Source organism: Rhinopithecus roxellana, chromosome 1, assembly GCF_007565055.1.
Source record: "Rhinopithecus roxellana isolate Shanxi Qingling chromosome 1, ASM756505v1, whole genome shotgun sequence".
Lineage (NCBI taxonomy): Eukaryota > Metazoa > Chordata > Mammalia > Primates > Cercopithecidae > Rhinopithecus > Rhinopithecus roxellana.
In genome coordinates this window covers 189,389,117-189,415,793 of record NC_044549.1, presented here as the reverse complement: position 1 = coordinate 189,415,793, position 26,677 = coordinate 189,389,117, and the positions used below count along the sequence as shown (strand labels likewise).

Genomic DNA, 26,677 nt, shown 5'->3' with positions numbered 1-26,677 from the left:
TTTGGGAGGCAGAGGTGGAAGGATTGCTTGAGGCCAGGAATTCAAGACTGGCCTGGGTAACATAGTGAGAGCATTGTCTCTACAAAAAAAAAAAAAAAAAAAAATTAAATTAGCCATTACCTCCTGAGCCAGTTTCATTCATATTTATATATATGCCAGGAGTGGTGGCATATCCTTGTAGTCCCAGCTACTCAGGAGGCTGAGGGGAGGATCATTTGAGCCCAGGAGTGAGAGGTTACAGTTTACAGTGAGCTATGATTGCACCACTGCACTCCAGCCTGGGTGACAGGGTGAGATTCTGTCTCTAAAAAACAAACAAAACCAAAAAAAAAAAAAAAAAAAGGAAAGAAATTGTAAAGTGTTTAGAATACTACCCCCCTTACCCACTAAGACTAAATACTACATAAGTATTAGTTGTTGCTGTTATTGCTATTATTATTTGTGCTCTGGACAACCTGGGACAGCTTCTCCATTTGCCTGGCCTCAGCTCCATGCTTCTCAGTTCACTTAAATGGCAGGGCCCCTGTGCATCCTGCAGCTCTTTGTAGTTAGCTTTGAGATGCTAAGCCATTTCACTCACAGTGTAGCAAAACAATTCCACTTGCAGAAGGTTTGACAATGTTATGCATTTGCAATAGGAAATCACACCTCCAGGAGTTCTTGCCCTCAACAAATACACGCTTCCACAGTTAAATGTAGTGAGCCCTTTCTAAGTCTTGCTTTTACCGTAATAAAAATTCAAAAATTGAGAAAGTGATATCCATTACCTTACTTTCATCATGTCAGAGGAAAAGCCTCTATTAAGGCCTTTTTGCTTTAAGCCACAGATGAACCCCAGAATTTGCCTCAGCTCACCTAGTTCATCAACGCAGGGGCACCAATTGCTATGTGTTTGCTCTGTGCCGGTGAGCTTTATCATCCTCATCCTTTTTCAAAGGAGAACACTGAGGTTCAGAAAAAGGAGGCAATCGCCAACAGCCATTTGTTGAGTGCTGGGGCCCGGGTCTGACCTGGCTCTGTGAGGGGCCCCGGGCAGAGTTCTCTCGTCCTATGATCCTGTGGGGAAGCAACCCCAGAGAGCTGGCCTGCCTTTTGCTTCCAAGCATGTCTTTGACTCTGGTCCCTCACACCCCCATCAAGTCTGAGCTTGGGGACCTGCCACCATGTCCACAACCGATGTTAACTCAGAATCCTTTCCATCCACAGAATCCACCTTGGGTCACCTTCCCTGCTCAGGGACTCGCTAGAGCCAAAGTAGTCCCAAACCCAGGGATTCATGGTAGACTTCAGCCCACGACACAGGCTATAGGCATCACACAGTCCCTTCCCAACTATCCCTGTGAGACTCCACTGCAGCTTCTCCTATGGCCCACTCTGGAGATTGTCCCAGGCTGGCCATGAATAGACCTTTCAAAACCAGAGAAGCTGAGCTTCCCTTTTCTGCAATCACACCCCTGTCTGAGATAGAGAACATTACCCCTATCTAGAGAACACACTCGTGCCATAGCAGATAAGCCAACCCTATCACTGAATGGAAGATGCCCCAGGCTTGCATCCCATGACATCTGGCCTCTCTTGCCTCCTAGATTCAATATTCCAGATTCAGCCAACCTGAAAAATCACTGCCAGTAAGGAAGAGGATAGAACACTTCACATTTTAGTTCCACCAAACTTTTTCAACCACCTGAAGGACCCGTAAGCTTAAAATACCCCAAACACAACTGCCCTTCCCCACCCAACCTCCCTGAGGTAGGTCCTTGTTCCTGATCCCAATATGCATAGCCCCACGGGCTGGAACCCTGTTAGCACCTTGGCTTTGTACCTGAAAACCAGGCAACCAGTAAAACCCAAGTGTGAATTAATAGCCAAGAGGAAGCCTACAACAGGAGTATAACTGTTGGCTCTGATAGCTCCCACTGGGTGTCAATGTCAGGCCTTAAATCTCAGCTACCATATTATTGGTGCTACCACACAAGAGCTTACAGCAGCAAAAAGGGGACCTGATACTATCCCATTTTACAGATGAGTAAAATGAGTCTTAAGGAGTAAGAGTGACTCACCAAAGACACAAAACCACTGAGCACTTGGAAATAAGTCACATCAGACTCCAGAGCCTTGGTACACCAAGGCCACTCTTCTAGTCCAGTGATTAATTCCAGCAAATAAATTTTCCAATTCCATTAAATAAAGATTGTTTGTTGTTTCTGTTGGTTTTCTCACCACTGGGATTTGCCTGGTCACTATGTCTCAGAAGGCTCCAGACACTTTCCACAAGGCACTGTGATGACTAAATTAGCCCTTCTCAGGGACATAATCATCAGTTCCTAGATTTAACCCATTAAACAGAGAAAATGGAACAACATTTTGCCATTCAATGGCAATTGTAGGCAACAATCATGGAAATAAAATATGAGCAAGAACGTCGACAATCATACCAGAGTGCTGAGCATACCAGCCACTTTTCCGTTAGCCTGCCACCCTTGGAAACCATCAAATGTCCCCTTCCTGTGCTCCAGTAAATGTAAATTTTGCTTGAGTAAAATCTCATCCTTGACTTCTTTTCTGGAGAAGTGTTACTCTTTGCTGGAGTGTTACTCTCAGTCCCTCATCTAAAGGGGAGAACATAGGGAAAGAGTGGACTTCGGGGCCATCAGAACTGGGGGAACCCTGATTCTGGCTCTCTGGAGCTCTGCTCTTAAGTTTCTTCACTTCTAAAAGGAGGATCTGCCTCGGGGCTGATAATTACATCTCTTATTTAGAATGAATAAACTGGAAATTCTAGCTTTCAGCATTGCCTCTGAGAGTTTCATTAGGGGTGTGGCAGGAAGTCTGCATGGGTGCTGGTGGGCTGATGTTGGGGAGTGTGCAACCCCACAAGTGCCTGGCTCCTGGCCCCTCAGCTGAGATTCAGCTCAGGACAGGCAGCCACGTGTGCCTCGGTCCAGAGGCCACCCTGTCTTCCTGAGTGACTCCCTCCCGAAACCAATAACTGTCTTTGTTCCTATACTTTTTATCTTGCCGGATGGTTGTGTATATTAAATGAGGGCAAGCTGTAGAGTTGTCAGGGGTCAACTCCAGCAGCCTGTGGGATGGTTTGTAGCCTGCAAGGGTATTTTGTTTGCCCATAGAGAGTTTTCAGCAGCTGTCAACTTTAAAAATTGGAATAGTTCACACAATCTAGATTTCTGAGCTCTCTTGGAAAAAGTCACAAGATTCCACAACCCAGGGTTTTCATTCCCATGAGATGACAGTCGGCTGGAGATGACAGGCAGCTGCCCCCCCCTTAGCAGATGGCCCGTAAGTGCTGGAATTGGGGTATTCAGCCTCTTGAATACAGTAGGTGGTCAATAAAGGATGGTTATCATTACTTATTACTTATCAATAACTTGAGTACATGGCATTTAAGTGCAGGGACTGGGGACTTGTCAGTACCCTCCCATTGTGACTAGCTTGGGTCATTTGGTACAACCTTTGTACAGACTAGAAGATTGGTAATTGGCATCAATACTCAAAGCCCCTATTAGGTGCCACTCACTGTTCTGAGCACTTCACACATGTTATCTTATTTGATCTTCACAGCTGTGAGCTAGATTACTATCATAGTGATGCTTTTGCCCATGGGAGAACTAAGGCACAGCCCCAAATCACCAGACCAGCAAAGGAGAGAGTCAGGATTGAAACCCAGGTCCCAACTATTCCTCCACACTGCAGGATCCTCCCAACTGGCGATGGAGGCGTGGCCTGCCCTGCTTTCCCAGGGCTTGGCACAACTGAAAGCCCTGCCCCCCAGTCCGGCACAACTTACGGTCAAGGCCGTTGATGTAGCGCATGGTGACTTCGCAGTGGCCCCACACGGCACTCACCACCGGGTACAGCTTCTTGCCCTTGAGACCTCGGAAGGCCACCCCCAGGTACTGGCCGTCCACGATGAAGCTGAGTGTGCCTTCATCCATGTCCAGCACCACGAGCAGCGAGTCGGGCAGCGCGAAGGCCTCGTCGGGCCCCAGGAAGGCCGGGTAGGCCACGCCGGGCCGGTTCTTGCCATCGTGGTAGAGGCGGCTGCGGCCCAGGTCCCAGCCCCACGATTCGGCGTCACTGCCCACCAGCGCCGTGTAGCCCACGGAGTGCAGGGGAGCACGGGCCGTGGCCACACCAACTACAGCGTGGGTGCCGCGCTGCCGAGCTGGCCAGTTGATCTGCCAGGCGTGCAGGCCGCGGGCGTGGCCCACCTTGCCGCGGATGCCGTCGGTGCTCTGGGCCACGGGGTGCCGGTGGAAGGTGAGCCGGTCGTCATCCTTGACGAAGACGTTGAGCGAGCGGTCCTCGGGGTTCCACGCATGCCGCAGCTGCACAGCTAGCCCCGCCGCTGGCATGTCCAACAGCTGGTCAAGCCGCGCTGGCCGCCCAGGCTCTGCACCCCGCAGCTCCCGCTTGGCCGGCCGCAGCGCGGGCTCTCGCACCTCCACCGACTTGAGGCTCCCCGAGAGCTTCTGGCCCATGCTTCACTGCCGGGAGGGGGCCGCTGCAGGCCACCGCTACCTCGTGGGAGCCTCCACTCCCCGTAGCCAGGAATGGGCCACGGGGCTGGGAACCAGGCTTCCGGACGGTAGACCTCCACAGCCTCTACCGGGCTGTGGCAGGGGCCCAAGCTCCTGGAAGGAAGCAAAGGGCACGGGTTATAGCAGCAGCAGCAGCAGCCAGTTGCCAATCCCTTCATTTATGTCCATGCCTTGGCTGAGCCCTGTGCATGCACAATAATAGTAATAATTCATACACTCATATCTGGCACTAATCTAGCACTTGCCATATGCCAGTGTTCTAAATGGTTTATGTTTATTAGTTCGTTTAATCCTTAACACCTCCCTATAAGAGATATACATTATTATTCACCATTTACAGATGAGAACACTGAAGTGCAGAGAGAGGATAAGTGATTAGCCAAAGTCCCACTGTAAATAGGTGACTGAGCCAAGATTCAAACCAAGGTCATCTGGCTTCAGGATCTGTGTTCCAGACCTAGAACAATCATAGGGAGTCTGATTTTAGAAATAAGGCATGAGCCCAGAGCAGTTGTGACTTGCTCAAGATCAGAGCCTGGAAGAGAACCCAGGCGCATTTGATCCCAGGGACAAGCCCTGTGCCAAGGCTGCGGGGGCACAAAGCTGCTCAGGACACAGGGCTGTAGGGTGTGGCCCATTGGTTCCCAACCCTGGAGTCCTGGGGAGCCTAAATAACCTCCTAAAATGTACCAGGCTGGAGAGGGAAGACACAGAACAAGGGTACAGCAGGGTCACCAGGGACATGGACATCAGGCAGTGTGGGAAGATGGGGTGAGGGCTCCATGGGAAGGTGAATGGAGGTAAATAGAGGTGAGGAGGAAGGATAAGGGAGCCAGTGTCCAGGCTCTGTAACCAGACAGAACTGCATCCAAATCCCTCTCTCCATCTCTTACTGTGGGTCCACAGGAAAGCCTCCTAGCCTCTTGGATACTCCGGATTCCTTGCCAGTAAAATGAGGATAAAACACCTCCCTCTGGTGATGGGGGAACTTAAGAGACCATAATATAAAGGGTCCTGGAACTCGGCCAACAGGTTTTCCTCTCTGGCTCTGTTTTCTGGGCATCCCATGTGGATCCCCTCCCTTTGGATGGGTGAGCTCTTTCTTCAGCCATGTAAACACCATTAACAGCAGTGACCCCAGATTGCCTTCCCTGAGGCAGGATCCTGGTTTTCATGGAAAAGGAATTGGCCACCATTACCAGGAAACCAGCCAGAACCTAAGGAGCTTGGACTACTTGGACAGGCCCTGGGTATGGGGAGAGATGGAGAGCCAAGCCCTGTCCAGAGCAGAGGCATGTGCCCTCCCCTCCCTGGCCTGAGAGCTGCTGGGCCCAGAACAACTTCTCCTGAGACAGATGAGGAGATGGATGGGTGTTTTTCACACCCTACCTTCCCCGGCCTCAACCTCCCACCCAGACAGTGGTGCACCCCTAGCCAAAGTCCAGGTAGGGAAGGAAAGAACTCTGCTGCCACACAGCACAGACAAGTATCCTGTGTGTTTTTCACCGTTCCATTTTATTCTTAACTCTCATATTCTTTCCTTTCCATTGTCAGATCCCAGCTTCAGCAGATGTTGACCCTATTCCGAGAGCTCTGGCTAATGTTCAATCTGAGGGAATACCAGAACACATAACAATTTGCAGCACTAGACAGTTTTAAGATAGCAGAATAAAGTTACTCCTTTTCATATCCGAAATCACCCAAAATCAAGGAGAAAAAAAGAAATGCAAACTCCTTCTTCAGCAAACTAGAACACATTTGTAACCTGAACCACAACTTATAAGGAAAGGCTGCCAAAAACAGGCAAGGGCTGCCAAAAGCAGTGAAGATCAAAAATACTGTGAGAAAACACCTAGAGAAGACACCTGTGGTGGCAGATCTCAGACAAAGCTGGCAGAGCCACCAGGAGCTGGCATTCCCTGAAGGAAAAAACGAATGATCCCTTATCAGAAACAATGGGAACAGGGCATGTGGTCTGGTACTGGGAGCTTCCTCCTACGCCTTGGAGGAAGAGGAGGGCAGGGCCAACAGAGGAAACCACAGACCCGCCATCTTCACAGGAAGCAGTGTGTTGGTGAGGCAGAGTGAGAGAAGGGTTCTGAACTGGGAAAAGCCCACAGCTGCAGAACTCTGCTGACTGAGTAGAAGCAAAGACCAAAGGAAATCACTAAGACAACCCTGTGAACAAAGTTCCTGGGAACCAGGGAGCAATCCTACCCTCTTCCTGGTACCTCCTCCACATGTGTCTCCTGCAAAATGCTGATCCAAGAAGGTTCACCTCTTTCAAAGAGGAACCAGCACAGGATATAGTCAAAGATGCTATAGAAGAAAGAAAGGAATAAACGAAAAGGACAAAACACGGCAAACCAAGCAAACTCACCTGAAAAAAAGCTGTCACAAAGCAGATAAAAATGGGAACCAAAGTTGTAAACTAATTTTATAATTGATTATTTCAGAAGGGAGACAACTAGCATGGTCTCAACAAAAGATTAAATCCATTTTCCCTAGTTATAAAGGTAATCTCCAGAACTAAAAATAAAAATACACATCTTGCAAATACAAACCTTGAACACAATACAAAATAAAACAGACCATGTACTGAAAGATTTTGTTTGAAAGCAAGAGAGGCATAAAAGCATGAAATATGATAGTAAAGCTAAGACCAAAATATTAACCATGTCATTAAATGGCCATAGTAAACTGCTAAAAAAAGATTCTAAGACTGGGGAACAACACAAAACCCCCAACCATATGCTACATATAAGGGACATTCCCCAAAGCAAAGTGATTTAACAATTTTGAAAATAAAGGAAAGGCAAACACATAACAGGGAAGTGTGAACTCAAACTAAGCGGGCACTGTAATCTTAATATTAGGCAAGTAAAGTTGATTTCAGGACAAAAGGTTTTAAGTGAGACAAGAACACTTAATAATAATAAAGAATAAGATCCACAGTTGAAGACTGAACTCACCAAAAAGCACCAAAATTCAGAGCAAAAGCAAGAGGAAATATAAGGAGGGACCTTAGACAGACACACATCAGGGGCATATAATTTTAATTTCCCTCTTCTAGCTCATGATGGACCAATGGACCAAAATTAAGACATAGAAAAACCAAATTACATAATTAATAAGACCGATCTAATTAGTGTATTCATCAAATTCTATACCTTGAAAACAAAGAATGCATGTTCTTTTCAAGTGTTCATGGAACCATCAAAAAAATTTTCTCGCATATTAGGTCACAAATGAAACTTCCAAAAAAGCAAAAATAATACAGTAGCTGATAACACAGAAGGAAAACTAGAAATTAATCATAAAATTATAGATCACGAAATCCTATCACTTGGGCATTTTAAAAAATTCTTTAAACAACTTGACTCCAACTCAGATCAAAAAGGAAATCCATAGAGAAATTGCAGAATATCTGGAAAAAACGATAACAAAAAGCATTCCATATACTAGAGCCTGCGGGATGCCTCTACAGCAGTTCTCAGAGGAAATCATGGCTGGTATATTTATGATATTAAATTTTTAAAAATGAATGGAGCATAATAAAATAGGAAAATAATAGAACTAAGCAAAAACTCAAGAGCTGGTTCTACCACAAAGAACCAAACCAATAAAACATATAAACTATTAAAGCTAATCATGTACTGTATCACATTATATTATTATATTACTATTATATTAATCTCTCATGTTGATAGTATGTACCTTTGATACGATATAATGAAATGGCACTTTACCTCTATGGGCATCTTCCCCAAAACTCATAACCTCACTCTAATCATGAGAAAAACAAAGGACAAATTCCATTTGGAGGCCATCCCACAAAATACCTGACCTAACCAGCAAGGTCGTCAGAACCAAAGTCTGAGAAATCATCATAGTGAAGAGGGCCCTAAGGATACCTAACAATTCCACGTAATATGGTATCCCAGATGGGATCTGGAACAGAAGAAGGATATTAGGAACCAGGATTGGTGGCTCACACCTGTAATCCCAGCACTTTGGGAGGCCAAGGCAGGTGGATCATCTGAGGTCAAGAGTTCAAGACCAGCCAGGCCCAACATGGTGAAACCCCATCTCTGCTAAAAATAACAAAAAAAAAAAAAAAAAAAAAAAAAAATAGCCAGGTGTGGTGGCACACAACTGTAATCCCAGATACTTGGGAGGCTGAGGTAGGAGGACTGCTTTAACCCTGGAGGTAGAGGTTGCAGTGAGCCAAGATTGTGCCACTGCGCTCCAGCCTGGACAACAGAGGGAGACTCCATCTCAAAAAAAAAAAAAAAGAAAAAGAAAAAGAAAAGAAAGAAAAGAAAAAGGATATTAGGCAAAAACTGAAATCTGAGAAAAAAAGGAAATCTGAAAAAATATGTTAATAATACTAATAAATTAATTATTAATGTTAATTATTAAAATAAGTTAATAATTATCAATATTGGTTCATTAGTTGTGAAAAAATGTACAGTACTAATGTAAGATGCTAATAATTGGCAAAACTAGGGTGGTAAATGGTGTGAACATGTGGGAACTCTCTGTACTATCTTTAGTTTTTCTTTAAATCTAAAACTATTCTGAAGAAATAAAGCCCATTAATTAGAAAAGCTTACATAAATGTCTAAATTTTAGGGAATACAAAAAAAGGACAAAAACCAGAATTCACCTCTTCTACTCATTAACTAGATATAAATATTGTCAGCTTCGGAGGAATTTCGCTTTATTCTCTTTTTTTGTTGTTGTCTACAAATTATAGTGAATTTTATTTTTAAAAATTGGTATAATGGACCTTTATTTAGATTATTACACCTAAAAATGATGTAATTAGCATTTTAACATATTACTAAATATACTTTAAATGCATGACTTAAGTAACTAAATTTTTAAAAACACATAAAACATAAACCATTTAATCATTTAATGGGGGAGAAGACAGAAATCTGTAAAATAAGAAACGAATATGGGAAATAACAAACGGTGTAGCTAAAAGCACTTGTAAAAGAAGTTAGACTTGTTTGTTGTTTTAACATAGGAAAAAATTTGCAGCACACCAACAAATATATGACAAACTCCTACAAATGAATACAAGTACAAAATGTGAAAAGATATCAACAGTTTACACAGAAACAAATGGTTTCTTTGAAAAGATACTCAATGTATACTGAAAAAGAAATGAGTTAGAACTCCATTGAAATGCCATTTTTGTCTATCAGATTATCAAAGGTCAAAAAAATGGATAACGCATGCTTGGAGAATGTGTGGAACAAAAGACAGACTCATACATTGCTAAAATGGATATAAACTGGTTTAGCCTCAGCAAATGGTAAATTAACACCATCTTTCAGAATTGCAAATGTGCAAACCCTTTGACCTAGCAACTCTACTTCCAGCATTTATTCAGATGTGTTCTCAAATGCACAAAACTATCTACGTACACAGCACATGATACATACGCAGCACTGTTTCTAATAGCAGCCTGGGCTCAGAGAGGTTGCATAACTTGCATAACCTGGGGTAACACAGCCAGAAAGTATCAGGACTGGGATAAATCCCAGAGTTACCATATGACAAGCCTGTGCTCTTACGGCTTCCTCCATGTTGTTTAGAATAATGCCTTCTCCACAGCAATGACTGTAACCAGCTCTGTGTGGCCCACACAGAACATTTCTAAGGAAAACTGCTTTATCTTTGCACACAACCATGCCAACTTTGGAGTTGCTGTTGTTGAAAAGACACACGTGTTTGAAAGCAACAGCCAAACAGCAGCCTCAGGGGAGACCTCTTACTAGTACTTGGCTTGGCCCGTACTGGGTCACTGAGAGCACAGTGCTCTCCTTTGCAATCATAGTCTCAAAGTCTGTGTCTCTACCAGAGGCAGGCAGAGATCCTGAAGGGTGCTCACACTGTGGTGTGACAAAGTGGGCATGTAAATAGACAGCCCCTTTGCTGCTCCCCCAGTACAGGGCACACAGCAGAGTGCTCATGTCCGTGAATGGCAAGCTGTTAAGGGAAACTAGCAGCTGGGCAATCTAATGAAGGACAGACCTGGATGTGAATCCCCACCTGTCTGTTGGGCCCTAGGCCAGGACTTAACTTCTCTGAGACTAGTTGGAAGTACTGCTAACTATGTGCTAACCTTGCCTGCCTTGGCAAGTATCAGAGCAGACACCTGTAAAGTCTGGCACATCACAGGGCTTCCAGTAAGTGGTGAGTGCTGTTTTAAATTGTGGACGTCCTCCAACATTGCCATCTCATCACTTGAATGTGCCTCGCTATGAACTGATTGTGTCCTCCCCAAATTCACATGTTGAAGCCTGATATAGGTTGGATATTTGTCCCTGCCCAAATCTCATGTTGAGTTGTAATCCCCAATGCTGGAGGTGAGGCCTGGTGGGAGCTGTCTGGGTCATGGGGGCGAGTCTGTCAAGGCTTGGTGCTGTCTTAGGGATAGTGACTGAGTTCTGGAGAGAGATCTGCTCATTTAAAAGTGTGTGACACCTCCCCACCCTCGCCTCTTGCTCCTGTTTTCACCATGTGACATGTCTTCTCCCCCTTCACCTTCTGCCATGATTGTAAGCTTCCTGAGGCCTCTCTAGAAGCCAAGCGGATGCCAGCACTGTGCTTCCTGTAAAGCCTGCAGAACCTTGAGCCAACTAAACTTCTTTTCGATATAAATTGCTCAGTCTTAGGTATTTCTTTATAGCAATGCAAAAGTGGCCTAACACAAAGCCCCAGTGTGACAGTATTTGGAGGTGGAGCCTTTGAGAGATAATTAGTCCATGAAAGTGAGTTCCACCTCCTCTAGGAAGCCTGCCCTGATCCAGTAGGCCTCCAGGGGCCTGCCCTGTACCTCTGTCCACCCTTGAGTCAGTCAGGGGCGACATCTTTCAGGCCTTACTGCTCTGCTTTTTTCTACCTTGAGGGCATTCCTCTGATGGCAGGAAGCTTTCACCAGCACTTCTGTGCTCCCAGCCACTGCCCCACTCCCTCCATGCAAGACACAAGCCTGGTACTTTGAACATGGGGCAGAGCACACAGATGGACTGTGGAGAGGTTGTGCTGGGCTTCAGGGAGGGCTCATGCTCTGTTCTCTTTCAGAGGATGAAGCAGAGAAAGTGCCAGGGCTAAAGTCAGGATATGGGGACATGAAGCCCAGTAATGCCACTATCACAGTTGGACTCCCACTCCTGAGCAGCTGACTCTTGGCTGTATCCAGTCTGCTCCTTTATTAGCTACTGCTTTGCATCCTTCCCTGCTTCCAACCCTCATTTATTTGTTCAAAAAATGCTTAGTGAACACAGTGCCAGGCACTGTGCAGCTGAGAGCGAGGGGCACAGCAGTGGCCAACTCAGGCTCATCCCTGCCTTCTCTCTCCAGCCAGAGGGAGTGGCCACTTAGCACATTTCTCCTCTCCTCATCTCCACCACAGCACACAGCACTGGGCCAGGCACACGGGACATACAGCAAAATCCACCTTCCTGATAGGAATTCCATCATCTCTCAACCCCGTAAGCAGCCAGCATCCTGAAGAATGCCAAAGGGTGCCTCCGTCTCTTCCCCCAAAACCAAACTTAATTTCCTATATCATGCTTGGATGGGGATGCTTAATGACATTATCCGGAAGGATCTGCTCTGGGGCTTCAATCATGGCTGATCAAGAAAACAAAAACTTTAATTTGCTAATTGCCATTCCCAGGACCCTAACAGATGTTCCTACCCGATAGGGGAATGAGGAGACACGAAGTGGCAATGCCACACTGTTTAAGGAACCTCATTAGTTTGAAAAATATGATGCACAGTCTTCAGAGGCCTGGGACCCAAAATCACAGCCACAGAGGCCTGTCTGGCTGAGCTCAACGGGCACGAGGCCTGCAAGAAGACGTGACTGCTGTGGGGATTGGTAGTGACTGCGTGAAATGCCCTTTTCTCTGTGTGGCCTCTGGCTTTGGACTTGCTGGAGCTGAGGTGGGGGCAAGTCTCCTTCTTTCATCTAGCCAGCAGTAATGACGCTGGCCTGGGGATCTCAGGCTGCTGAAAGCATAAGACTCAACCACTTTCCCTTAGGGAGAGAGCCTACACCGAAGGGGTCAGACTCTGCCACAGATCTGAATAATGACAAAGACTGTAAAAAGAAATCCAGTTAGATACCACTGGAATTCCTTTATAGACTGCACATACCTTTCAAATATATACTACAGCACTTGTAAAAGTACAAAGTTGATCTAATCATGCTCCTGCTCAAAATCCTCCACAGGTTCTCTGAGACTTTCAGGATATTAGATATTAGTGACTCTGGGGAGCTCCCCAGCCCCCTGTGCTCTCACAGCCCTTGTACTTGTGCCCACCACAGCACTTATCACAAGGGGACATGATGTCTGTTTGGCTGCCTCCCTCCCATCGGACTGGGGCAACTGGGGAGCAGGGGCCGGGTCTCCCTCATCAGAGTCCCCATGGGCCTGGCTTAGAGAAAGTGGTGGGTGAATGTCTATGGAATGCACAAGCATGAACAAATGAAGAAAAGCAATACACTGCCTTAGAAAGAACCAACACATAAGAATGAACTGGGAATGCAGAGCACTATGAGCTCAGACTATTTATTTCCTGTCTTTATTTTTCAATTTTTAGCTCTGTGCAAAGGTACCAATGTTAGGTGCCTGACCTTAGTTTAACTGGAATGTTTTTAAGATTTTTCTTGTGCAAATATTAAGTAGGGAGGCTGTTTTATTAAAGATGCTCATTCAGAATGAACCCACCAACAATGAATGACCTAAAGAACCCCCAAGGTTCTGTTCATAGGCGTTCATTAGCTTTTCCCTGCTATACACACATGGAGCTCAGGCTACAACTGGCTGGGCAAGCCCTTTCTTCCCCAAGAGCTCACAAAGAGAGCCATCTGTCCAGTTCCAGGTGGAATCATCTCACGCCTGTCTTCCTGGAGTGAGAATCAATGAGGTTTCCCTGAGCGTATCCTTCTCCTGGGGTTTCCATGGGAATCCTCCCACACGTGACTGAGCCAGGGGCCCCCAAGGTGCAAGCTAGGCTGTCAGCCAGCAAGAAGAGCAGCGGATGGGATGAAGGAGGTCTGCTGGGCTGTGACCAGGGCAGCAAGCTCTGCAAGGTCATTTGAAAGAGACGTACCACTGAGCCAGCGAGGCCACGTGCAGTCCAGGCCAGCCTGGTCACTGCAGCTGCTCCTGTGCCCAGAGGCCTGCCCCAGGCACATTTGGAGATTGTTTGCAGGGCAGCTGGCCTCCCTGAGGCCCAGCATGTCTGGGCTGGGTCAAAGCATGAAGGGAGAAGATGGGAAGGGTGCTATTTAATGAAGCCCTCTGGGGAAAACGATGATGAAAACATGATAAGGTTTGCGTCCAACCCCTCATTTACCTCCCAAGATGAACTTTCCCCACTTGGTATAACTCTTGTCTGGAAACAGAATGCCTAAAAGAAAAGCAGAACTATTCATGCCTCTGGCTTGAGCTAGGTCATAATAGGGACCTGCTGGGATTTCTGAAGATCCCTCCGTTAAGCCTACAGTATCTCTGGGGGCATTTTTGAGATACTAAGGAGAAAAGGAGAGAGGATGAGAGGAAGAGAGGAGAAAGGGAGCAGGATCGGGGAGGAAGCTGCTCTAGCCCCAGGAATCTGTACAACTTGCACATTTCATAGAATGCAGGTAACAGGTGGATGTCTCCTGAAGGTAGACAACAGGTGCAATGTCTCTGTGGCCAGCAAACCGGGCCCAGGCCCACTCGCTTCTGGAGAAAGCAGAGCTCCAGTTCACCACACATGACATTTCACAACTTTAAAGCTCAGATGGATGACTTTGGCACTGCTCCAGCATCTCCCACCACACATATAAGCACACTGAAGTGTAGAGCTTACCACAGCAGCTTTCCTGCATCCTCCTGGCTCCAGGGTCTTCCTGCCTACCCCATCAATGGGGCACCCCCAAGTCCATAGCTTCAACTTCAGTTTCTGCTTCTCACTCTCTCTCTCCATGCATCTTCTCTTATGACCTGCATCTCCAGCGCCCTGCAGACACTCTCAAGCCAGGTCTCCAGTGCTGCCTTAACTCTCCTCAGCACAAAACCCACCTACTAGAAGCCACTAGCCAGCCCTGCATGGGTGTTCTTTCAAATGACCTTGTAAGGCCAGCTGACCTCTTTCCATCACAAGCCTCCTACCATGGGCACACCCACACTCTCAGCTCTGTGGGACATCTGTGGTCCATGGGTACCTCAGAATCTGTAAGTCCTGGGCTGAGCCTGGCCTCTTCCCTCTCTCACATACCAGGTTCCTCTGCATGTCACTGTTCCTGCCATAGATCCTGTCTCTCAGTTCCCACCACCCAACCCTGTCACCTTTCCCCTGTTTCAGACCTTGCCTGGATTACCTCACTGGTCTCTTAGCGAGTTTCCCTGACTCCAGTGTTTGCCCGCCAGCCCCCTCTCCATGCTGCCAACAGGTAAATTTGACCAAGGCACCCACTAATCTCTTCATTCAACCCTCTAGGTGGTTTCTCCAGAGAGAAGCTGCACCTCTTTGCTTGGAACCCAGGGGACCTCCAGGCTGCTCTTATTTCTCCCACACTGTCTGTCATCACTGCCCACCTCAGACCCGTCATGCCAGACTCTCCTCGTCAGCACATCCTGGGACCCTTCCCATCTTCTCTGACCTGGCTGACATTCTCTCACTCCCCTACCCCTTCTAGCAGCAGCAGAACCAGACACCCCTCCATGGCAGCCCCCCAGCCCACTGCATCCTCTTCCCTCCGCCCCATTATGTCCTATTCCCTACGTCCCACTGCACCCTCTGCCCTCCATCCCACTTTGTCTTCATCTTAGCTGTTGATTCCTGCCGCTATCTCTTGCACCACACCTGCATTTCTTGGTGGAGCCAGCACCCAACCAGCCTTTATCTCCAATACGCGTACACAGCCTTGTACCTGTTACCTCTGGTTACATTAAGAAGTGCTTGTCAGACTGAAGAAGGACTAGCCACTCTACACCTCCTGCATGGTTTGCTTTTATTTTTTTGAGACGGAGTCTCACTCTGTCGCCCAGGCTGGAGTGCAGTGGTGCGATCTCGGCTCTCTGCAAGCTCGACCTCCCGGGTTCACACCATTCTCCTGCCTCAGCCTCCCCAGCAGCTGGGACTACAGGCACACACTGCCAGGCCTGGCTAATTTTTTGTATTTTTAGTAGAGATGGGGTTTCACCATGTTAGCCAGGATGGTCTCGATCTCCCAACTTTGTGATCCGCCCGCCTTGGCCTCCCAAAGTGCTGGGATTACAGGCATGAGCCACCAGGTGTATACGTTTTAAATGGAGTAAGTTCTGAACTCAATGTGTAAAGCAAAAATCACATGCAATCAGCACTGCTTAGGAAAGTTCTTCTAAAGTTCCACAAAGTTCATGATAACTGGTTTGAGGTATACCACTGTCTTTCCCAAAGGACACGCCACCCACAACTGTTTTTCCTATAGCCTCAAAACAAATCCCTATTTCTTGAACTGATCATCAGCAAATAAATTAGTTGGCTTATGTAGGAGCCATGTTTGATTAAAAATGTGTTGCTGGTTTTTAAATTTTTTATAGTTGATCTTTTCTTGCCACAGATAGTCATGTTCACATAAATCAAGAGTACATACTATGTTCTTATATAGCACATATATAGGCAGAGACTTCTGGTGACCTCGGTCTAGGGCCTGGCACCCCCTGATTTTCATGCCCGAGACCCTTCACTCCTGTATCAACAGAGAAAAAAACTTTTCGAGAGCATGGATGTGTGACAACAGGTTGGGCAGCTCAGGGGAAATCAAGTAACTCCCGTATGGTGAGTTGTACTAGGTCTTTCCCCAAAAGGGCAAGGAATTCTGCACTGGCCACTACTGCTTGGCCACTTTCTGGGATAGAAATGAAGCCCTTCCAAGGACAGGTCTATATAAATGATGAGGAAGTTTCAGTTGTGTGAAAAAGTAGGAGGAAAAATATTCTAGGCAGGGGGAACAGCAAGTGAATGAGCCTTGGGAGTGTTGGAGTAGAAGGCTAGGAGAGTGGGTGGAGGGGAGAGGAAAATGGTGATGAAGAGGTGGAGGAGGGCAGTACCAGACCTGAGGACCCCTGGGATCATCTAGATTTTACTCTGTGGCAGCCTTAAGGAGGTCTTGAGCTAGGGAGAAATGTGATCTACATTTTTTAAAGATGCTTCTGATAAATGGTTATGACTACTTGCTAATTTGATACATTAAAAACAAAATCTTTTCATTTTAACTTGCATTTTTCTTATTGAGATAACGCATCTTGCCATATGTTTTAGTATCATTTCTATTTTATTTCGCGTATATAAATTGTGTCTTTGCCCATTTGATCTTTTGTTTGTTGACCTCAGGAATCTTTTACAAATTTAAAGAGATGAGCCTGTTGTGATAGGAGTGGCATATGTTATATGTGACAGTTTGTCATATATCTTTTGACTGTTTCTGGTGATTTCTTTTCACTGCAGACTTTATTTTTATATCATTAAACGTATCTTTAAAATAAATGAGAAATACAAACTGGAGAGCTACTTGGGTAGAATGACCAGTAAGTTGAATTTTGTTTGCGGTTTGCCAGAGGTGGCTTAAATTCTTTTCATTACGATTTTTAAAGAATGTTTTAAAAATGGAATAAATTAGAGGGTATGTGTCTCAGAGGAATATGCCCTTGGGTAAAGGATGTTTATATCATGCTTTTACACATTTCACGTCTTCCAGACTTAAGCTCATCAAATTGTGGGGGTGGGGGGCGGAGGGGGGGGGGCAGAAAGTGGGTGGGAGGATAGAGGGCTCAGAGTCTGAGAGAAGTGAACTCCGATCTTCATCCCCCAACCCCTCAAGGAGCGGGGTGGGGCGCAGACCAGGAAACCAAGCTGGGGGAGGTTAGAGAACTTGCCCAAGGTCACACCACGAGCTGGTGGTGGAGACACATTCGAACACAAGCCTAACTCCAGAACTGAGAGCTCTCCACCTTCTCGCGACAGCGGTACAGAAGTGCCCTCCTCTCCTTTCTATCGGCAGCAGCCTGCGCTTGGCCATGGGCCGGCGGGAGCAGCCACTCCCCTGGTTCTCCCGCCAGTCAGAGGTCGGGGGCTCGACGTCCCCTCCTGGCTTGGAGCCCCTGGCGCGTACAGAGCGACCAGGGCGGACACATTTGCCGCGCTCAAGGCTCTGGCCCCCTACCTCCTTCCCAGAGCCCCGCGCCCAGGGTTTCCTGAGCTCCCAACCCCCTCCCTTCCCGAGCATAGACAAGTTTGTCTTCAAGCAAGGCCAGGAACTGGTCCCCGAGTCGCTCTCGGGTCAGGGGACCAGCCTTACTGCCCCAGCGTTAGGAATAAACGGTAACAACAGCCACCGGTGCTTATTGAGTGACCCGTGCTTTACTTCTACCTCTCCGAATACCCCGGACGAACAGATCCCCAGGAATTATTGTCCCCATTACACGGACGAGGGAACTGCTGCAGCTCCGGAAAGTTGGATAACAAGCTTGGGCTCGCAAAGCTAATAGTAATACTAGCTAACATATGATTGAGTGCTTCCTGTGTGCCCGGCACATGCCTACCTACGAGCACCATCCCATAGGTCTTTCCAATACCCCTATAAAACATGCACAATTATTCCCATCCTACGGATGAAGAAACAGAGGTTTGGCGCCCTGTCCAAGGTCACCCAGCCAGTGAGTGACGGATCCTGGATCTAAACCCAAGCGGGTGAATCGGGTGGCAGTTTTTTGTGCGTTGTCCACTACGCAGAGAAGCAAAGGGCTTAGAACCCATGATACCAAGGGCCGGGCCCCAAACGCCCCAGGGCTGCGCGCAAATCAACCTTCTCGAACTGCCACAACCTGCAGAGAGGAATTCTCGGGGACTGGGACGCCAGGAGCGCCAGTTGTGTCGAGTGCTGACCCGCACAAAGTCCGTGCAGCCGGATCTAGGCTCCCGGCCCCCGCGCGCCCCTCACCAGGAGCTGGAGAGTACTCACCATAAAAGAGAGGGCAAGCGCCTCTTCGGGAAGAATCCCCAGCGCTGGCAGGTCCTGGACTCGCCGGAGAGGAGTCTGTTGCCGCCGCCGCCGCCCACTCAGGGGCGCCCGAGCGACCCGCAAATGCCCGCTCTCTCCCCACGGCCAGGGGCGCGTCCACACGGCTGATGCCCGGCAGCAGCGCCCCCTCTGCGCTGCAGGATGGCCTGGAGTTAGGAGCGTTCTTGGCGAAGTTGGAGCTCAGGAGCCGGGGGTCGGGCCTGGAGTGGGGAAGCGCCTTACTGAGGCGATCCTGGGGGCGCTCCAAGGCCCGCGCTTTAGCCTCTTGGAAGCTTGGCGCCTGACCCGGAGGGCGACGAGTCCCGCGCTCAGGGCGCACGGGCCGCGCCTCGGCCGCCGGCCCCGGGCGCGCCGGGCGTCTTCCCCAGCGCCCTGAGCGCACGCAGCGGAAGCAGCAGCTGGGGCCCGGGCCCGGGATGTGGTGTGTTCATCGCCCTCCCCTGGGGCTGGGCGCCTTTGTGCACGGGGCGCGCCGGCCGCCACGGCCAGCTCTGGATGCTGCAGCCACCGCCGCCTCCCCCTCCTCCTCCGCCGCCGCCTGCTCCCCGCCTTCCCGGCCGGCCCGGAGGCTGCAGCTGAAAGCCGATCTGGCTGAGCTCATCCCTGAAGGCCACTAATCCAATAGCCGCGGAAGGCGCGGTCGCCGGGAACGCCCCTTCCCCCACCATCCCGCGCCCCAGCCGTCCCAGCCCGGGCCGCTGCCGGCGCCGCCACCTTCTCGAGGCCACCAGCTGGCGGGAGAGGGAAGTGGAGCCCGCGCCCGCGCCCCTATTCCGAGGCGGCGGCGCGGTCGCCATTCACTCACCCGCCCGCTCGCGCGCTCACTCTCTAGCTCTGGCACTCATTCATGCGCGCGGGTCCTCCCGGATTCATTCAAGCGCGCCTGGAGCGCCAGGGTGGGTGCCCCTGACGGGGAGTAGACACCCAGTCACTAGGCAGCTTTGGTGCCTTTACTCAACGCACGTGGGAAATAGCAGCCGGGAGGAAAAGAGGGTGGTTTAATATCCACCTTCCTCGGGCACACACATGTCCACACTTTATTTTTGAGATCAGGCTCCAACTCATCTCTTAAAGTCCAATTTCATACCGCACCTGCTCAAGGAGCGTTTCCCGCCCGCTCGAGGCGCAGGAAGTCGGTCTCTTTGCTCTACCAGCGCTGATGGTGGGCCGCGTCTTTAGGAGCCTGAACTGAGCGATGAGGAAAAGGGCGTGGCCAAAACAGAAGCCGCCAGGGAGCTTCTGGTTTCTGCGCTTCCTTGGGGAAATTGAAAGTTCTTGTCTTGGTGGCCCTCGTCTGTGCTCCCAGAATTGACTTCAGGTCCATTACGCAGTCATTTGCTGACCCAGTCCCTCTCTGTGCCAGGTAAGAGGCAAAGAGTAGATGCAGAGTGCCCATTTCATCAAGGACACGGAAAACAAGTAAAGACAATCCAACTCTGTGAAGGAAACGTTTTGAGAGAGGTTCTGGGGCGAATTTGTCAGACTGGAAAAGGCAACTGGGAATGTTTCCTAGTAAATTTGTCTACATAAATTAGCTCCTGGAGGCAGGGGTACAACATGGTCACCTGGAGAGCTACCTATCACAGCACAGAGCCTGTGCTATGAGCAGAGGGAGTATGATGGAGCTATAGGGATGGATGGTATCTAGGGTCTTGGGTGGGTACTGTATCAAGAGCTTGACCTGCCCCATCACTTGAGGCGGCCTTTAACCAGGGTAGTGACGTTGTTGGATTTGCATTCCAGAAAGACCTCTTAGCAGCCAAGTGGATGGATGGATGGAGGAAACCAGGTTGGCAGCTATTGTAATAGTCTAAGCATAAGATGATGCTTTATGAACTAAGATAACCATGATGAGGTGACAAAAGTATGTATTGACACGTATTTATTGCACTTATTCTAACGTTTCATCATTGTTTGCATGTCTGCCCCTCCTAAAACTGTGAGCCCCCCCTGGAGGGCAAGTATAGGTACCTCACACATCTCTGGATGGCCTGCACCAGCATAGGATAGATGCTGAGGACAGTAAATGTCATTTGAACTGCCCTAAGTGGCAGTGCTAACCTACATCCACACTTGGTGTCTTTCCTTCCTACCTCCTGTTGACAAGCTCCTGGAGCACCTCTACTGTGGGCTACTGTGGGGGTTATGGATGTGGCTGGGAAGCAAGAAAAGAAAATTTGTGAAAAGAAGCTCAGAAGCAAAGGAAAGTTTAAAGAAGATGTTCATGCTGATGGTTTCTCTACCAATCTGGTTGACAGGCTGGGTGTGTGTGTGGAGGATGCCCGTTGCTTCCACTCTTTGCTGGGAAGCATCACAGTGGCTTCAAGGACAAGGGAGGGAGGGAGCAGTGGCCACAATTTGAGAAAACAACTCCCCTCTCCCTTGGGGGCTCTAGTTAGATTCACCACACTGGCCTTTCCCAATGAGATTATGCCCCAGGCACAAAAGAGTGGTCCAAAACAGGGCCCTCTTGTGTCCCTGTAGACTCCCAAATCCTCCAGCCTCTGGATAACAAGGGAAACAACTTGCCATTTGGGGAGAAGCCAGGATAGCCTGGCTACTAAAATTATTTAGATTGCGATCAGCAGCTTCTACATGGCCCTCAATGATCCCTGACTCCTGGTATGTACTCCCTTGTGTAAACCCTTTCCCTTAAAGTATGGGCTGGACTTGCTGATTTGCTTCTCACTAACAGAATACAGCAGAGGTAATGGGATGTTCCTTCCAATATCAGGTTATAAGAAGACTGTGGCTTCTGTTTTGAGCATGCACTCTTGCTCTCTTTTGGGATCACCCCCCTGGAGAAGCCAGCTGCCATATCCTGCAGTGGCATTGTGGAGAGAGGCCCTATGGTGAGTGACTGAGACCTGCCGATAACCACATGAGTGAACTTGGGAGCAGATCTCTGCCCCCCCCCCCCAGCTGAGCCTTCATAGGAGACTACAGCCCTGTGTGATGCCTTGACTGCAACTTCACGGGAGATTGTGAATCACCGAAACCAACTACCTGTGCTCAGATTTCTGATGCATGGAAACTGTGAGATAATAAATGTTTGTTGTTTTAATCAGTTAAATGTTGGAGCAATTTGTTATTCAGCAGTAGATAACTAATACAAAATGTTCTTAACTGTCCAAGAGTGAGTCTAAAACTACACCCGTGAAAAACTAGCCACAGTATTGCTCTAAAGAATGTGCAGTATTGCATCAGCATAGTCAGACAGCTCTGGGCTTAAATCTCAGTTCCAAGCCTTTGGGTCCTAGCTTTCTCATTTGTAAACAGGAACAGAAGAATGTCTCCAGAGTACAATTGTGGGTTGTAGCTTGTCGTGTAGTAGGTGCACAATAAATCTTTTTCCTTCTACTTCTCAGGAGTAGACCAAACTCTGTAGCATTCGTGGGATTCTTGGACTAAGGCGGAGTAATGCCCGGGGCAGAAGGTGTAGTAGGGAGCTGCTGGAGTCAGGAGTCCAGAACCCCTTGGATAAAGCAAAGCTGTGACCCTCACTCCTCCTGCCTTTGCTCCCACAAGACATGGTATACAGTCTACTTCCCAGTTTTCAGCTATTGAAATCTTGGACTCCTTCTCTGTCTTGCAAAAGTACTTACCTTGGTTTTACAGAAGTTGGAGGAAAAACTTTCAGTTCTGAGAAATTTTGGAGCTTGAAGCTTGCTCCAAGGAGGTCTGTGGCAACATAGAACTGTGTTGTGTGAGGTCTGAATGTCCTCTGCCCACCCCTCAGGAGCAATCCTGTTTGAGCCCAGTCTGCCATGCGGCATTGCCCATCAGGTGCTCAGCTCTCAAATTCTGTTCCTCTCTACAACCCAAACATCACTATCTCTTTCCCCAGCAGCGAAAGCAGCCCCCTCACCTCTACTCTATTGCTGGGCTCTCTTCATAAAGGAAAAGCCATCCTTGCCACTCCCTTCAGAGGTACCCCATGGCCCACAGGATAATGGTCATGCTTTTTCATGGAATCTGGCTCCCTGCCTACTCATCTAGTTTCACCTCCTCTCATTTGCACTCTGGGCCAGGCCACACTGGAGCCCCCTGAGCTCCTTCGTGCTCTTTCTCCCTGCCACAGGCCATTGTACATGCTTACCTTTCTTTCTGGTACAGACTTTCCAGGTAACTCTAATTCATACTTTGTCTCTCTGCCTGTATACATGTCATCTCCTCCAGGAAGCCTTCCTAACACTGCAGGCACAGCATGGTGCCCTCCTATGTGCATCTCAAGACTGTGCTTGCCTCTCTCACAACCCCAAGTCCCACTGTTGTGGCCTCCTTTCTTGTCCCTCACCCCAAGATATGAGCTCTTCAAGGGCAAGGCTGTCTTTTTCATTTTTATACCTGTTACACCCCCAACCACATTTTCTTCTTGCTAATTTGTCAAAGCAGAAAGCTCCATAGTCTTCCCAAATAGCCCAGGCTGGGTTAAGGGCCCCTTCTGTAAGCCCTACCACACCTTATTGCTTTACATTTGTCATAGCACCTTGAAAACCTTTGAGGAATTGTCAGACTCTCGCATTGCATGGTGACTCTTTAGGGCAGGATTGTGTCTGATTCATCCCAGTGTTCCTAGTTCTCAGCCTGGCGCAGTGTATACAGTCAACAGACAGTAGATGTTTGTGGAATAATTAAAGGTAAAGGAGAAGAAAAGAAAGACAGGCAGGTGGGGAGGAAGGGAGGGAGGAAAAAAGGAAGGAAGGCTAACTCCGTTGGCTTCTCTCTCTCTAGTTCTGTCTTCCATTTAAGGTATTGAATGATTAGAATTGAATTAATCGTAGTCCTTGATCACGACACATTGTCAACATTAGCCCAAGTATGGCACTTATTAATTTATGTATTTATTCATAACATAATGAACACACATGAACCCACTATTGAACCCAAGACCTAGAACATTTCCAACACCTACATCTTGCCGTGTGCTCCTTTCCTAGCCCATCTTTCTGCCTCCCCTTCACACAAAAACACTATCCTGCACTTTGGGAGGCTGAGGTGGGAGGATTACAAGGTCAGGAGATCAAGACCATCCTGGCTAACACAGTGAAACCCCGTCTCTACTGAAAATACAAAAAATTATCTGGGCATGGTGACGGGCACCTGTAGTCCCAGCTACTCGGGAGGTTGAGGCAGGAGAATGGTGTGAACCCAGGAGGCGGATCTTGCAGTGAGCCGAGATTGTACCACTGCACTCCAGCCTGGGCAACAGAGGGAGACTCCGTTTCAAAAAAAGAAAAAACAAAAAACACTATTATTATTATTATTATTATTATTATTTTTATGGAGTCCTGCTCTGTCGCCCAGGCTGGAGTGCAGTGGCACCATCTCAGCTCACTGCAACCTCCACCTGCCAGGTTCAAGCAATTATCTGCCGCAGCCTCCCGGGTAGCTGGGATTATAGGCACACGCCACCATGCCCGGCTAATTTTTTGTATTTTTAGTAGAGATGGGGTTTCGCTATTTTGGCCAGGCTGGTCTTGAACTCCTGACCTCTTGATCCAGCCACCTCAGCCTCCCAAAGTGTTGGGATTACAGGCATGAGCCAACGCGCCTGGCCACTATCCTGATTTTTATGGTTTATCATTTCCTTGGATTTAAAAATACATGTAACATGAATTTATTTAGCTTTACTTGATTTTTTAACTTTATTAAAAGATACTGTACTATATATCATTTTCTAGGAATTGCCATTTGGACTTAACAAGATTCATCCATGTTGATGCATGTAACAGTATCTCATTCATTTTCATGGCTCTATAATAGTTCATTGAGTGAACATACACGATTAATTTTTCCATTTTCCTTCCATAGGTGTTCAGATTGATTTTATTTTGGAGCTACTATAAACAGTGCTGCTATTAACATTTCTGAACAGGTTCCCTGGTGCATCTGTGCTACTGTTTTCTTGGGTCTATTCGTAGGAGTGGAATCATTGTGTCTTGTTGTCCTCTTCATCACTGTCTAGCATGGGTCAACCTATTCAAATGAAAGGCTAAAAACTTTTTCAATCTAGCCACAAAACAGGGAGGGTTGTATGTACCAAAAGTAATTTGCATCATTCATAGGAGACAAAAATGTTTGAACAAGGGATACCCAGCTCCATTTCCTTGGAATTATTTGCATGCAAGTAAGTTATTTGCATACTGACAGAGCTTCTGATTCCAGGCCATTCCATTCCCTGCCCCATTTCCCTTTACTTCTTAGATAATTAGACCTACTGGGGCCCAGAAGTCTCAGCCTCCCAGGAGGACTCTGGAAAAGACCTGAGTTAGTCTGTAGTAGGAAAGAAGACAGGTGAGGCTCAGTGACAGATACCCAAATATATCCAGTGATCACTGAATTTTGTGTAGGACAAGATATTAAGGACACACACAGACACGCATGGAGACCTGGAGAGTTCTGCTATAAAATGACTTGGTACCCTGGAAGGAAGCCTTGGGGTGGGTGTGGCAGATTATGGCAGGGTTGCACGTACCACAGGATCTTTAGCTTTTAATTAGTTTCTATAATCCTCATTTTTCTCTTATATGAAATGGGGGCAATGACACCTACCACATAAAATTGTAAAGATGAAAGGAGGTTATGCATATGAGGGCTTGGCAAATGTTTGTTCTTTGGGCTGTGGTCTGACACAAGTTGCTAAATGTCTAGGAAATTTCTGTTTCCAATTTGTAAAATGGAACTAATAAAAGTACTTTCCTCTATTGGCATTTGTTACTTTTTGGACCTCGAGCAGCTGAATTCCCCTGCCTATGCTGGGGAATTCCCTGCCACATTACTCTAAGTAGGAAGCAGAGTCACTTTGCAGTAATGTCCAAAAAGCCCAGCATTCAGTCATGGCATGATGCTCAAAAGCTTTTGAAAACCCTCTTCACAATTTGTTTTTGGTAAAATCAAATAAACAAAACTCTTTCATTTCCTAGCCTCCCTTGCACTGGATGTGTCAGAGGCATTTGAACCAGAGCAACTCCATCTTTGATAGGGGCTGGGTGAAATGAGAATGAGACCTGTGGGGCTGCATTTCCAGGAGCTTAGGCATTTTCAGACCGGGATGAGATAGAAGGTTGGCACAAGATACAGGTCACAAAGACCCTGTTGATAAAACAGGATGCAGCAGGCGGGGCGCTGTGGCTCACGCCTGTAATCCCAGCACTTTGGGAGGCGGAGGTGGGCGGATCACGAAGTCAGGAGATGGAGACCATCCTGGCTAACACGGTGAAACCCCGTCTCTACTAAAAATATGAAAAATTAGCCGGGCGTGGTGGCGGGGGCCTGTAGTCCCAACTTTGCCGGAGGCTGAGGCAGGAGAATGGCGTGAATCCGGGAGGTGGAGCTTGCGGTGAGCCGAGATTGCGCCACTGCACTCCAGCCTGGGCGACAGAGCGAGACTCCGTCTCAAACAAACAAACAAACAAATAAAACAACAGGATGCACTAAAGAAGCTGGCCAAAACCCACCAAATCTAAGATGGTGATGAAAGTGACCTCCGGTCATCCTCGCTGATCATTATACACTGATTGTAATGCATTAGCATGCTAAAAGTCACTCCCACCAGTGCCATGACAGTTTACAAATGCCATGGCAATGTCCAGAAGTTACCCTATATGATCTAAGAAGGAGAGGAACCCACAGTTCCAGGAAATCCCCACCCCTTTTCCAGAAAACTCATGAATAATCCACTCCTTGTTTAGCATATGATCAAGAAACAGCCATAAAAATAGTCAAGCAGGCTGGGCACGGCGGCTCACGCCTGTAATTCTTGCACTTTGGGGGGCTGAGATGGGCGGATCACGGGGTCAGGAGATCGAGACAATCCTGGGTAACACAGTGAAACCCCATCTCTACTAAAAATACAAAACATTAGCCGGACGTGGTGGCGGGTGCCTGTAGTCCCAGCTACTTTGGAGGCTGAGTCAGGAGAATGGCGTGAACCCGGGAGGCGGAGCTTGCAGAGAGCCCAGATCGCGCCACCGCACTCCAGCCTGGGCGACAGAGCGAGACTCCGTCTCAAAAAAAAAAAAAAAAAAGTCAACCA

At 47.9% G+C, this 26,677-nt stretch overlaps 1 protein-coding gene across 1 annotated transcript in view; it reads right to left on the bottom strand.

Annotated features, from left to right (window-relative positions):
- The window catches only part of SPSB4 (splA/ryanodine receptor domain and SOCS box containing 4), an 88,998-nt gene extending 69,770 nt beyond the window's left edge, over nt 1-19,228 (bottom strand). The window contains exons 1-2 of the mRNA XM_010378260.2: nt 18,580-19,228; nt 3,806-4,652 (exon numbers count right to left, since the gene is read on the bottom strand). Of these exons, the coding sequence (XP_010376562.1) occupies nt 3,806-4,499 (694 nt within the window). The 5' untranslated portion in view covers nt 4,500-4,652; nt 18,580-19,228. The remainder of the gene's footprint in view (nt 1-3,805; nt 4,653-18,579) is intronic.
- Nucleotides 19,229-26,677: the final 7,449 nt, after the last annotated feature.